Source organism: Typha latifolia, chromosome 6 (genome assembly GCF_019914945.1).
Source record: "Typha latifolia isolate L0001 chromosome 6, TyphaL0001v2, whole genome shotgun sequence".
Taxonomy (NCBI): Eukaryota; Viridiplantae; Streptophyta; class Magnoliopsida; order Poales; family Typhaceae; genus Typha; species Typha latifolia.
In genome coordinates this window covers 11831140-11844823 of record NC_133091.1, presented here as the reverse complement: position 1 = coordinate 11844823, position 13684 = coordinate 11831140, and the positions used below count along the sequence as shown (strand labels likewise).

Genomic DNA, 13684 nt, shown 5'->3' with positions numbered 1-13684 from the left:
ATGTGTCATTGTTGCTACCATCACCAACTTTCGTCGCATTCCCTCCTCCCCCTCCCTCCTCCTCCTCCTTTTCTTCTTCTTCTTTTTTGGAAAAAGAATAAGAGGATAAAGAAGATAGAAGTAATTTAGGTATTTATAAATTATTTTGTATATTATAACGGAATATTTTTTTTTAATACCGTCTAAGTTAACTTAGGGTGTTAAATGAGATTTATAGAGAAAATGAGGGTCGAGTTATAAAATCCTCAAAGAGTGTGAATCACAAAATAGATAAAATGTAGGGTGTGATTTGTCAAAATCTATAATAATAATAATAAGAGCAATGATTCAATGAGTTATTAAAAATAATTTTCATCCTTTATAAATTAAAGGGTATATAAGATATTTTATATATGTGACTAGATTACTCCATAAAAAATTAGAATTTAAGTATTTTTTTATTGCTTATTCTTATTACTATTTTCTTAATAATAAGACGGTCAACTTCTACCAATTTATTATTATTTTTATCTTTTATAAAATATTAGATAGTTAAGAGAAATAAAATATAACTAATTTATTCTTACAATTTAGAAAAGTGACCGAATACTTCCGATTAATTTTATTTGGTATCATTAATCTTAATCTTTTGATTAGGAGAGAGAAATTAATACTTCTCGTTGAATCATTTGACTAATAATAATAATAATAATCATTCAAAAGACAACCAAAAGCTTAGCTATATTGATAATCATTCATCTCTCTCTCTAGCATCCAATTTCCTTTCTTCACTTTGGAGTTGTACGAGATCTAGTCGGTATGGTGATTGTGGGAGAACTTCTTGCATCTGCCGTCGTGAAGGAGCTAGTTAGCAAGTTGAGCTCCGGGCTATGGTCGGAGATTAGACTGCTACCGAACTTCAAGAAGGACCTCGAAGACATGAAGAACACCCTGGAATTAATTCAAGCAGTCCTCAATGATGCCGAGAAGCAATCTCTCGAGAACGAAGCCGTGCGCCTCTGGTTGAAGAGCCTCAAAGCTGCGGCCTATGATGTTGAGGACATGTTGAACGAATTCCAAACCAAATCAACGTTTTCAACCCCAATTATGGCTTGCAGATTAAAAGGGATGAGGAAGAGATTAGAGAAGATTGCAACAAAAAGAAGCACATACAATCTCAGGGAGGAGGCCCCCACCACTTATCAACAAGAAGTAATTGAGAGCCGCAAGACCATCTCGGTTGTGAACAGAGATGATGTTTTAGGGAGAGGGGAAGAGGCGACAGAGATAATAAACAGGTTGCTGTTTCCAAGTGACGCTATCTCTATTATTCCAATAGTCGGCATTGGGGGCCTGGGGAAGACGACGCTTGCCAAACTAATCTTTAACGATGACAGGATAAAGAATACATTTGACCCGAAGATATGGGTTCATGCTATGGACTTCAAACTGGAAAAGTTAGTTGAAACTATGCTATTATCATCGGGAACTGAAAATAGGAATAGCCTTGGCGATTTCGATTTCAATGCGAAAAGAGTCAAAGAAATTCTAGATAATAAGCGCTACTTGATTGTTTTGGATGATGTGTGGAATGAAGACCATCAAAAATGGGAAGAATTGAAGCAAATATTACCAGCAGGTGGTAAAGGAGAGAGCAAAATAATAGTGACTACACGCAGTGATCGAGTTCCTCTAATCATGAGCACTGAAACCCCACATAAGTTGAAGCGCTTGTCAGATGATGTTTGCTTGAAGCTGTTCAAGCAAAGGGCATTCTCGTCAGCTAGTGAAAAAATTAAACATATGCTAGTATCAATTGGAGATCAAAAAATAGCAAATAAATGTCAAGGTGTACCTTTGATAGCAAAGGCTCTTGGAGGCATGCTCTGCTTTAAGAGCGGGGAAGACGCATGGAAGGAAGTATTAGATAGTGAATTTTGGAAATTGAAGAAAGAGGGAGGTGGAAACCCGTCAGAGAATGAAATCATATCCTCTCTAAAGTTGAGCTATCAATATATGCCCTCCTCCGCATTGAAATTATGCTTCGTTTATTGCTCCTTGTATCCCAAAGCCTTTAGGCTAGACAAAGACATGCTGATTCAGCAATGGATTGCTCAAAGGTTCATTCAGAAACAACATGTCGGTGATTATTATGTCAACTACCTGCTGGCAATTTCATTTCTTGAAGAATGTGGAGCAAAATACTACAAGATGCACGACTTGGTGTACGATCTTGCAAGATCTATTGCTGGCGATGAAGTTTCAGTCTTAGAAGTTGGAAAGAGACCAAAAATTAATCTCGAGGAGTGCCGTTATGCATCAATAATCGGATACCATCAACCATCGGAGCTCCGGGTAGATTTACTGCGCAAGGTAAGAGCATTATACTTCCAACAATGCTGGTACCTTCCTGAGGAAATATTCTCATACACTAAGTGTCTTAAAGTCTTAGATTTGAGTGATCGTTCCATTTACAATCTATCGACTTCAACGTACAAGTTGAAACAATTAAGGTATCTCAAACTTTCGGGCAGTTTTCTTCAACTAGATGAAAGGATAGGAAAACTTTGCACCTTAGAGAGGTTGATAATATTAGACAATTTGGTTATGCGTACTCTTCCTGACTCTATTGGGAACCTCCGAAAACTAAATTATTTAAAACTTGCTGACTGCATTTTCCTTTCAACTCTACCTGGATCTCTCGGTAATCTTGTGAATTTGGAGACATTAAACATTGAAGACTGTTTTCATCTTAAAAGTTTACCTGAATCTCTGAGCAATCTTATAAATTTGGAGATAGTGAACATCAAAGGCTGTGGTAATCTTATAAGTTTACCTATATCTCTGGGCAGTCTTGTGAATTTGAAGACATTGAACTTCGAAAATTGTAGTAATCTTAGAAGTCTACCTATATCTTTGGGCAGTCTTGTGAATTTGAAGACATTGAACATCGAAGACTGTCGTTGCATTGAAAGCCTACCTGAATCTCTAGGCAATCTTGTGAATTTGGAGATATTAAAAATCAGTGGTTGTTCTAATATCCATGCTCTTCCTGTATCTATCGACAAACTTACTAATTTGATGCACCTCGATCTCTCCTTTTCTAGAGGACTTTGGCGACTTCCTGACTCAATTGGGAGCCTCCAAAAACTACGTTCATTGAATTTACATGGTTGTTTAAATCTTAAAAATGTACCTAAAACTCTAGATAATCTCATGGAGTTGAGAACACTAGACATTGAGAGGTGTGGAATGCTTATTGAGTCACCTAAAGCTATTTGTGAGATGAGACATCTAAAGATCCAAAGAAGTGAGCCACTAGAACTTGGGCCTAATACATATGTAGTGTCCAACATTGCTGATGCATAGAGAACAAATTTAAACGAGAGATGAGGGAGTATCGAATCGCTAATATATGAGTGTAAGAATGGGAAAGGAGGGGTTGCAGAGGCCATGGTAGAAGCACTCCAACCACATCAGAATTTGCAGAAATTACACATCTAGAATTACAATGGCACAATGTTCCCTAGTTGGATGAGGAGACAGATGGAGTCATTTCTCCCAAATCTAGTCAGGATCGATCTTTTTGAAATCTGTGTTTGTGAACTCTTGCCCGTGCTAGGGCAGCTGCCTAACCTTGAGATGATAAATATTTTGGATATGCCAAAAATAAGGAGAATAAGTGAGGAATTCTGTGGGGCAAGAATTACTGCAGGTACATCATTCTTCTCACTGAAAACACTAGGGCTCCGCAATATGCCGGAGCTCGAAAAATGGGTAACGGCTGCAGTGTGAAAAGTTGAAAATCTCTGATTGTCCCAAGCTACGAGTACGACCAGGTATTCCACCATCAGTTGAGACATTGAATCTAGGAAGCTCAATGCTACCACTTCTTACGGGGCTAGATGTTTGTGATGGAATGTCCCTAAAACACTTGAGCATTGGCTGGCTTGAAGATATGATCAATTTGCCATGGAGCATCCGACACCTCCTTACCTCTCTCGAAACCTTGGAAATTAGTTATTGCAAATCACTTGCCACACTTCCAGAATGGTTGGGGGAACTCTCCTCGTTGCGATCCTTGAAGATCGAAGGTTGCCAACTCATCGATCGTTTACCTGAGAGCATGCAACATCTCACTGCACTGGAGATATCAGATATCGAGCGATGCAGCGAAAGCTTAAAGAAACGCATTGAGAAAGAGACGGGTGAAGATTGGGATAAGATATCTCATATTCCGAATATCGTAATATCAACAGGTACGTAACCATGCCATCTGTTAATTAATTTGTCGCCTAATACGTTTTCTTAGTCACTTTTCTTCTTTGCTAGCTAGCTGATAATCTCCTCTCATATTTGTTGCATTAGGTTACCCTTTGCCTTGGGAGTTGTGAGAAGATTGATGCCAGCAGCCAAATGAGTATAAAATCATATTCCATTATTTATTTATCTATTTTCCTTTACCTTTGAGCAGACTGTTTTAACATTGCTCGCTCTGTCTCCAGGCCTTGCCGTGAGGCTTCTTCCCTCCCTCCAAATCCAAATTACTTTGGTCATCACATCCTAAAGGAAACGGAGTTCCTCAATCTGGCATGACGATTTACTTCGACATAATAAAGAAAACGGGATCAAAGCACTTTCTTCTGCTATCATGTGTTTGTCTAATTGGCAAAATAAATACTAGTATATATTGTTTGATGTTTCTTCAGCACAGTGTGTTCATACTTCAATCTATTTATTCTGTAAGTTTGCAATGTAATAAAGTTTGTTTATCCCCTATTTGTAATAAGATTGAAGCTTGCCACTGTTATTTCCCCATTTAATTTTATTGTGTAAATTTGCAATATACAGAGTGGGAAGCAAGCATTCTATTGTTATTGTAACTGCTTTATGTTAGCTTTAAATTGCTAGTTAGAATGGTTGTTTCTAATCTGTCTCATTTTTCTCAAGAGTATTATCTCAAGTATTAGATAATATGATTAGGTACATTGCTAATATTGTTTTGCTCAAAGACCATTAAATTAATTTAATTAGAGGAGGCAAATCCATTACACAATTCCGTACTATAAAACAGCATACCCTATAGCTACTAAGATTGGAAGAGCATCATACAAATATTAAGTTTCAAGATAACATTTAGTGTTAATAAAATGCAATATGCTAAGTACAATGAGACAATATAGATACTATGAATAATGGAAGCATCAATACCATGGAGGAATGCAGATGCTATCCCAAGGGATAGTGATCAAATTCTTCCTTTTTCTCTTTCTCAGCAAATTGCATTCATTGCATTTTAATTTTACAGTTAATTACACTTATAACTTCCCTCAATTTTAGCTCAATTTTATAATATCCTCATACATTTTTAACTTAAATATTTAACTCTTATATAGTCTTGACTAAAATGTAATTATCTTTTTTTATTATATTAACCAAATCAGAGTCTGAATTTGAAGATCTTTATTAAAGACAAAATCTCAAAGGATTAAATAGGCTTTTTAACACATCTAAAATAATACCAATGAAAGCATATATATATTTAATATATTTATTATATATTTATTATTTAAAATATAATCGGTATTATTTTATATGTATTGGAAAGCTTATTCAATCTTATATGACTTTATCTCTAATGAGTATTTTAAATTTAGATATTTAGTTTGATCAAATATGATTTAAAAAAAATGTATATTAGTCAAGATTAAAAAAGGATTACATATTTAAATTAAAAAGATATGAGCTTTTTCCTTGACATTGAGCCAAACCACGTAAAGTAAAGTGCAATTTCCTCTTAATTTTACTAGTCATTTTTATTTATTCGAAGGTAACCGATAATCTAATTATAGATTTGGATAATTATTTATCCTCAAAGAGTAATCTTGTAGATCTTGTATCTTTTGTTGATTTATTTAATAATTAAATATTAAATAAATGGTACAATAGTAAATACGCTAGTCTCTTTTTATCTCTCCTCTCTTGCCATTGGAATTATTATTTTTTTTTCTCTTCTATCTTGCCATTGAAAAGAAGTGCATCAGGTACCAATGGTGATGGGTCTGCCTACTTCTTGGTGGACAACACTAATTGGAACTCGTTAGGTTTAGACATTGGGTTTGGAAGTATTGTTATCTTTAAAGAGAGTTGATTGGTTTGAATAACAAGTGAAACTGATGAGGAAATTAATACCTTCTAAAATAATCAAAGTAGTCATACCTAGATATTTTGTTAAGCTAATCTTTCTCTATGAGATAGTTAAGAATGGGAAAGTAATAAAAACAACAAAAGATTGTAAGCAAAAAGTTAAATACGATATATTAATTTTAAATAGCAATCACATGAGAAGGTAGAAAATTTTCACAAATTCCTTATTTTAGGTTCTACGAAACAATCAAACAATAATCAACAGCTGCCAATCCAAACTTCCCCCACATAACTTTCACCTCATCCAGGAAATTGGTAGGTACGATTTATTACAAAACAAAATCCATCCTCATATTTTCCATGTGATCTATAAAAAACCATGAGATATTTAATATACAACAAAAAGAACGCAGTATTGATGCCTGCCATGGAAAATAAGCAGTGTACAACTAACTAGTATTTAGAAGGTTCTATGACTAAATCTTCAGCCTCTAGAGTAGAATGTACATGGACTGCTGTGGACCCAAAATACAAGGATATCTGGATGCTTTACCATGTTATCGCATTCCATATATCTCTGAAGGATCACCTAGATCGATCACGATTATCTTGTCATGACAAAGATGATGATCTAATGATCCAAACTTCTTAAAAACTGTCGCACCGAAGAGATCCTTGCCGATCTTCCGCTTAGACGCGAACTGCTTCTTGAAATGATTCCTCATCAGAGAGCCGAGTTCTCGTTCCGAGGAGAGCGTACAATGCTGGTCCCGCTAATGCTACTGGAAGCAATGTTAAAGCCTGCGAACGAATCTTAGAGCCACCTGAAGATGTTTTGAGAATGATACAGCTCGATCATCATTAGCAACTCTCAAACACAAAGGGCATGGAGGTTCATGAATTTGGATCTTTGGAGTAGTCTCATTCAGGCAATCTACATGAAAGATATGTCCGCATGGAAGAACCCCCCCACTGTTGGCATATGGCTACTTCTAACAATCATGTTTGAAATCCAAGGGTACTTTTTGCCACAGTAATCTCTCACACGACCCACATTTCTCATATCTTACTGAATTAGTAGGGGATCTTTGTGATTCTTATAGGGGTGTATATATCATTTCATCTATTTCAGTCCATCACCCGATCTCTCCCTCTATTGTGTATTGAGCTTATATCAATTTCATCAAAATTAATAGAGCTTTTCGCCTACAAGCTTTTCCTTTTGAAATGCTTTTTTTTAATTGTAACGGGAAACCTCCAATATCATAATTGTAAATGCATTATTCAGCTATCATACTTTTCATTGAAATCATTAAATTCTTTCAAAAATACCATATTATTAGTTTTCAAGGAATTTTCGTGGAGTATTTCTAAGAGGTAACTGTTTAAAATCAACAAATATATCTAAATTGATTATCATACCCTTCTTTTGTTGCGATCTAGAATGTTAAATGTATCACCAATGTTATAAAGAAACTTAGGATACCAGAATACAAATCTAGATACTCCAGTACTATGATGTCGAGTAGCATAAAAGATTTATATAATTGACTTTTAACTTATTCTCTTTGGGAAAGCACCGACCTCTGGGTTAGTAACCTCCCTTAACCCCCCGGTGCTCCGGGATTAGTAACTCCCCTCGGAGCCATTGCCAACGGCCTCCTCCATCTCTCCTCCTCTAGTATTTCCTCCTCCACTTAGAGGTCCTTTAATTTTTTTACCTTCCCTCCCTTTTCTTCTTCCTCCTTCTCCCTCTTTCCTTTTCTGTCTTTCCCTTTACTTCCTCCTCCCTCCTCCTTCCTCCTCTTGTCGCCTTTCACTTTCCTCAGTGGGCCCTCCCTCTCCTCCTCGTTTCGCCTTGGCTGAGGCTGCCATCACCTTGGATGGTGATGTCGTGGTCGTCGAGGTAATGATAGTCGTTGCCGGGGTCGTCGCTCTTCCTCCCACCTCGCCGCCCTGCTGCTCTGTAGCTAGCCGGTGTTTGAATCCGTCAGCTCCTCCCCTTTCATTTGTATATCAGGCTACGTTATAATAATTTCTTTCTTGAAATTAATGAATTGTTGTAGGATATTAAGATTAACTCTACCTTGCTTGCATGTCTACAATTTTCATATAAAACCTTTGGTTAATTTAAACCAACTAATTTAATAGAATGGTATCCCAACAGGAATATTTCGTTATAATATTAGGACTGTCAAAATAAATGAGTGGCTTGGGCTAGGTTCGACTGAAGCTCGAGTTCGGCTCGGCTCACTTAGAAATGAGCTAAGCCCGAGCCGTTGAATTTGGCTCGAAAATAATATTGAAGCGAGCTTAAGCGCAACCGGCTCGCTTCAGGCTCGGTTCGATAGTCTCGGTATAAAAGGGTTTCTTACAAAATTATAATTCTCAAATTCTAAATCTCTCAAATCTCTATTCCGCCTCCTCCTCCTTTGGCAACGACAAACCGCCTGCTTCTTCGACGTCCTTCTCCACCACGACCTGCTTCCTTCTCCTCCTTCGGCAACGGCATATCCCGTGCTCCACCACGGCCCGCCTCGTCCTCCTTCGCCAAGTCACCGCCTCCTCCTCCTCCTTCGACAATGGCAAGCCGCCGCCTCCTACTCCTTCAGCAACAGCAAGCCGGCTCCTTCTCCTTCGGCAATGGCAAGCCCCGTGCTCGTCCTCCACTAAGCTATCGCCTCATCCTCCTTCGCTAAGCTGCTGCCGCATTCTCCTCCTCCATCGACTAATAAGAGGTTGTGGTTCAGCTTGGGCTCAGTCCAGTTCGACCCGGCTCAGCTTGAATGAGGCTATATAATAGACTCATTTTAGGCTCGGGCTCGGCTCGAGTTAAGCTGAACTGAGCCGAGCCTGAGCAGATTTATAAGGCTCGAAATTAATTTCGAGTCTAGCATGAGCCGGAACCAGCTCTCACAGGCTCGGCTCATAGGGTGTTAATGATAAAATTAGTAAACTATTTAAAAGTTTCCTTTTTTCTTTTAGTTGTTTATTTTATTATATGATTTTTTATTTAGTTATCTTTTGACGACCCGGTTGTAATAGGAGTTATAGTATAAACAAAAAGTTAAGAAGGAATCTAATAAATATTTTATATGGAGCAAGCGGTAATAAGATAACTCGATCAATCTCTAGCTGTCTTGTTACGGAGGATATTCATTAAGCTTCCAAACTGGCCAACAGTTTCTACTGGGATCCACTTCTAGATGTCTTTCTGTCATCAGGCAATACTAAATTCCAGTAAATCTCTCTGGCAGGTTATGATGTCGTTCACGTCGCAGCCAGAGATATCAAAAGTCAGCCTTACATCGAAAAAAAGAAGAGCTTCAAAAGTAAAACCAAAAGCTTAGCTATATTGCTAATCATTCATCTCTCTCTAGCCGTCTAGCACCCAATTTCCTTTCTTCACTTTGGAGTTGTTCGAAATCTAGTCGGCATGGTGATTGTGGGAGAACTTCTTGCATCTGCCGTTGTGAAGGAGTTAGTTAGCAAGTTAGGCTCTGGGCTATGGTCGGAGATTGGACTGCTATGGAACTTCAAGAATGACCTAGAAGACATGAAGACCACCTTGCTCTCAGTTCAAGCAGTCCTCAATGATGCCGAGAAGCGATCTTTCAATGACGAATTTGTGCGCGTTTGGTTGAAGAGGCTCAAATCTGCAGCCTATGAGATTGAGGACATGTTGGACCAATTCCAAATCCAAAACCAGTCGAAGAATACAAAGGTATTAAACTATTTCTCCAGCAGCTCCAAGTCAATATTTTATCTGGATCTCCCAATTATGGTTTACAGATTGAAAGATATGAGAAAGACTCTGGACAAAATTGCAGAAGAAAGAAGCAAATACAGTCTGAGAGAGGAGGCGATCACTAATCAACAAGAAGTAATTGAGGGCCGCACGACCTTCTCTGCAGTGAACAAAGATGATGTTTTAGGGAGAGGCGAAGAGGCGACTGAGATAATAAACAGATTGCTGTCTCCAAGTGACACTATCTCTATTATTCCTATAGTCGGCATTGGGGGCCTGGGGAAGACGACGCTTGCCAAACTAATCTTTAACGATGACAGGATAAAGAATGCCTTTGAGCCAAAGATATGGGTTCATGCCATGGACTTCAAAGTGGAAAAATTGGTCGAAGATATATTGTTATCATCTGGAACTACAAATAGGAATAGCCTTGGCAATTTGGAGTCCAAAGTGCAAAGAGTAAAACAAATTCTAAATGGGAGGAGGTACTTGATTGTTTTGGATGATGTGTGGAATGAAGACTGGAAACAGTGGGAGCCCTTCAAGCAAATATTACAAGGTGGTGAAAGAGAGAGCAGAATCATAGTGACTACCCGCAGTAAACAGGTTCTCTCAATCATGCACGCTGAAACCCCACATATGTTGAAGCACTTGTCATATCATGATCGCTTGGAGCTGTTCGAGCGAAGGGCGTTTGGGTCAGCTGGTGCAAAAGTTAATCTAGTATCAATTGGAAAGCAAATAGTGAAGAAATGTCAAGGTGTACCTTTGACAGCTAATACTCTTGGAGGCATGCTCTGTTTTAAGAGTGGGGAAGACGCATGGAAGGAAGTGTTAGATAGTGAATTTTGGGAATTGGAGGAAGAGGAAGGTGGACATTCATCAGAGAATGAAATTATATCCTCTCTAAAGTTAAGCTATCAATATATGCCCTCCCCATTGAAATTATGCTTCGTTTATTGCTCCTTGTATCCCAAAGCCTTTGAGCTAGACAAGGACATGCTGATTCAACAATGGATTGCTCAAAGGTTCATTCAGAAGCAATATGTTGGTGATCATTATGTCAACTACCTGCTGGCAATTTCATTTCTTGAAGAAACTGAACTAGAAACTTACAAGATGCATGACTTGGTCTACGATCTTGCAAGATCTATTGCTGGGGATGAAGTTGCAGTCTTGGAAGCTAAGAAGAGCCCAAAAATTAATCCCGCGGAGTGCCTCTATGCATCAATAATCGAATACTCTCAACTATCGAAGCTCCAGAAAGATTTACCACGGAAGGTAAGAGCATTACACTATCAAGAATGCAGTTATCTTTCTAAGGAAATCTTCTCATACACTAAATGTCTCAGAGTCTTAGATTTGAATAATTGTTCCTTTGGTAAGCCACCGACCTCAGTATACAAGCTGAAACAACTAAGGTATCTCAAATTTTCGGGTGATCTTGGACAAGTAGATGAAAGGATAGAAAATCTTTGGAACTTACAGACGTTGATAGTATCAGACTATTGGGATATTAGTACTCTTCTTGATTCCATAGGGAGGCTCCAAAACCTAAATAATTTAAAACTAGGTAATTGTCATAATTTTAGAAGCCTACCTGAATCTCTAGTTAATCTTGTGAATTTGAGGACAATGAGCATCACTAATTGTCGTAATCTTGAAACTCTACCTGAATCTTTGGCCAATCTTATAAATTTAGAGATATTGAACATCAATAATTGTTCTATTATTACTCTTCCGATATCTATTGGCAAACTTTATAAATTGGTCTACCTTGATCTTTCCTTTTCTCGTGAACTTTCAAAACTTCCCGACTCTATTGGGAGCCTCCAAAAACTATATTCATTAAAATTATGTGGTTGTTATAATCTTCAAAATCTACCTGAATCTCTGAGCAATCTCATAGAATTAAGAACACTAGACATTAAGGGGTGTGCAATGCTTGATGAGTTACCCAACACCATCAGCAATATGACAAAGATCCAAAGAGAGGAGTCACCAGAACTTGGGCACGATAGTGCTGTTCAACTTTATGTTTTCAAGGGTCCATCTACTGAATTTGTAGTGCACAACATCACTAATGCTAAGAGAATAAATCTAAGGGAGAGAGGGAGTATCAAATCCCTAATGTATGAGTGTGATAATTACATAATTGATGATGGGATCAAACGGGCAACAGAGGCTATGGTAGAAGCACTCCAACCGCACCAAAATTTGCAGGAATTGTGCATCCAGCACTATGAATGTTTGATTTTCCCTAGCTGGATGAGGAGCCGGATAGAGTCATTCCTCCCGAATTTAGTCAAGATCAAATTCATAGGCGTCCATTATTGTAAACACCTGCCTGTGCTAGGGCAGCTGCCTAAGCTTGAGGAGATACTTATTAAAGATATGCACAAAGTAAGAAGAATAAATGAGGAGTTCTGTGGGGACAGAAACACATCAGGTACATCATTCCCTTCACTGAGAAGACTAGGATTTTTTGAAATGTGGGGGCTTGAAGAATGGGTGACTGCTGAAGTGACAGAGGATGGAGAAAGAGGAGCATCTATGTTCCCATGCCTTGAAGAGCTGAACATCTATAATTGTCCCAAGCTACGAGTACAACTAGGTATTCCACCATCAGTCAAGACATTGATTCTAGTAAGTTCAATGCTACCACTTCTTATGGGGCTAGATGTTCGTGAAATGTCCCTCAAACACTTAAGAATCAGTAGTCTTAAACATCAGACCAGTTTGCTAGATAGCATCAGACACCTCACCTCCCTCGAAACCTTGGAAATTAATTTTTGCAAATCACTTGCCACACTTCCAGAATGGTTGGGGGAACTCTCCTCATTGCGATCCTTGGAGGTCTACGACTGCCCACTTATCAATTGTTTACCTGAGAGTATTCAACGCCTCACTGCACTGGAAACATTAGATATCGCGGCCTGCAGCGAAAATTTATGGAAACGCACTGAGAAAGAGATAGGTACAGACTGGTATAAGATATCTCACATCCAGAATAAAAGAATATCCACAGGTGCGTCATATGCTGCATATTGAATTGTTGCCTAACAAGTTTTGTTAGCCACGTTTCTTCTTTGGTAGCTAGATAATAATTTCCTATCATATATGTTGTATTAGGCTACTATTAAGACTTGGAAGAAGATTAACGCCAGCAGCCAAGTGAGTATAAAAGCTAATTCCTTTTTTTTTTTTACTTTACCTTCGAGATAACTGCTTTAAGACTGCTCATTCTGTCTGCAGGCCTTGTCGTGAGGCTTCTTCCCTCAAAGTCCAAATTATTTTGGTCATCACATTTTACAGGAAATAGAGTTCTCGATCTAGCATGATGATTTACTTTGTCAAAATAAAGAAAAGGGAATCAAAGCACCTTTCTTATGCTATAATGTGTTTATCTGATTGGCAAAATAAATAGTAGTATATATTGTATATCAGAATTATTGCTGCAGTCGTGATCTTGCTTAATTGCAAGGACCATATATAGTGTGATGTTTCTTCAGTGTGTTTATGTTTCAATCTCTACTTATTGTGTAAGTTTGCAATATAACAAAGTTTATGGAACCTTTTTGGAAAAAGATTGAATCTTTTGTACTATAATTGCTATAATTTCAAGTAGATGTTTCGAGTAGATCTTTAGGATGTGAAATATACTGTACTATAATGATACAGTATATTTCAAGTAGATGTTTCGAGTTATACAACAATTCTCAATGGAAGTTAAGGATGTGAAATAAAAATCTAAGCTGTTCATGTAAAAGATTCTTTAAGGATAATTTTATACATATATTTTTTACAAAA

General features: G+C 37.8%; 2 protein-coding genes across 5 annotated transcripts; both read left to right on the top strand.

Moving 5' to 3' along the window:
* Positions 1-798: 798 nt before the first annotated feature.
* On the top strand, positions 799-4795 carry LOC140791173 (disease resistance protein RPP13-like). The gene is made up of 5 exons (XM_073141586.1): positions 799-3346; positions 3602-3694; positions 3759-4238; positions 4348-4399; positions 4485-4795. Exons 1-4 carry the CDS (start codon positions 799-801, stop codon positions 4371-4373), a joined length of 3147 nt encoding a protein of 1048 aa, XP_072997687.1. The 3' UTR covers positions 4374-4399; positions 4485-4795.
* Positions 4796-9436: 4641 nt separating this feature from the next.
* LOC140791575 (putative disease resistance protein RGA4) lies at positions 9437-13461 on the top strand. 4 transcript variants are annotated; one of them, XR_012109586.1, is made up of 4 exons: positions 9437-11155; positions 12693-12902; positions 13007-13048; positions 13130-13461. XR_012109586.1 is itself a non-coding variant. In XM_073142220.1 (4 exons), the coding sequence occupies exons 1-3, from the start codon at positions 9792-9794 to the stop codon at positions 13015-13017; spliced, it is 3054 nt and encodes a 1017-aa protein (XP_072998321.1). In that variant the 5' UTR covers positions 9447-9791; the 3' UTR covers positions 13018-13048; positions 13130-13461. The 4 variants fall into 4 exon arrangements, 3 of the variants coding, with proteins under 3 accessions (XP_072998322.1, XP_072998320.1, XP_072998321.1); XM_073142220.1 differs by having other exon boundaries at positions 9447-9850; positions 9919-12902; XM_073142219.1 differs by having other exon boundaries at positions 9438-12902.
* Positions 13462-13684: the final 223 nt, after the last annotated feature.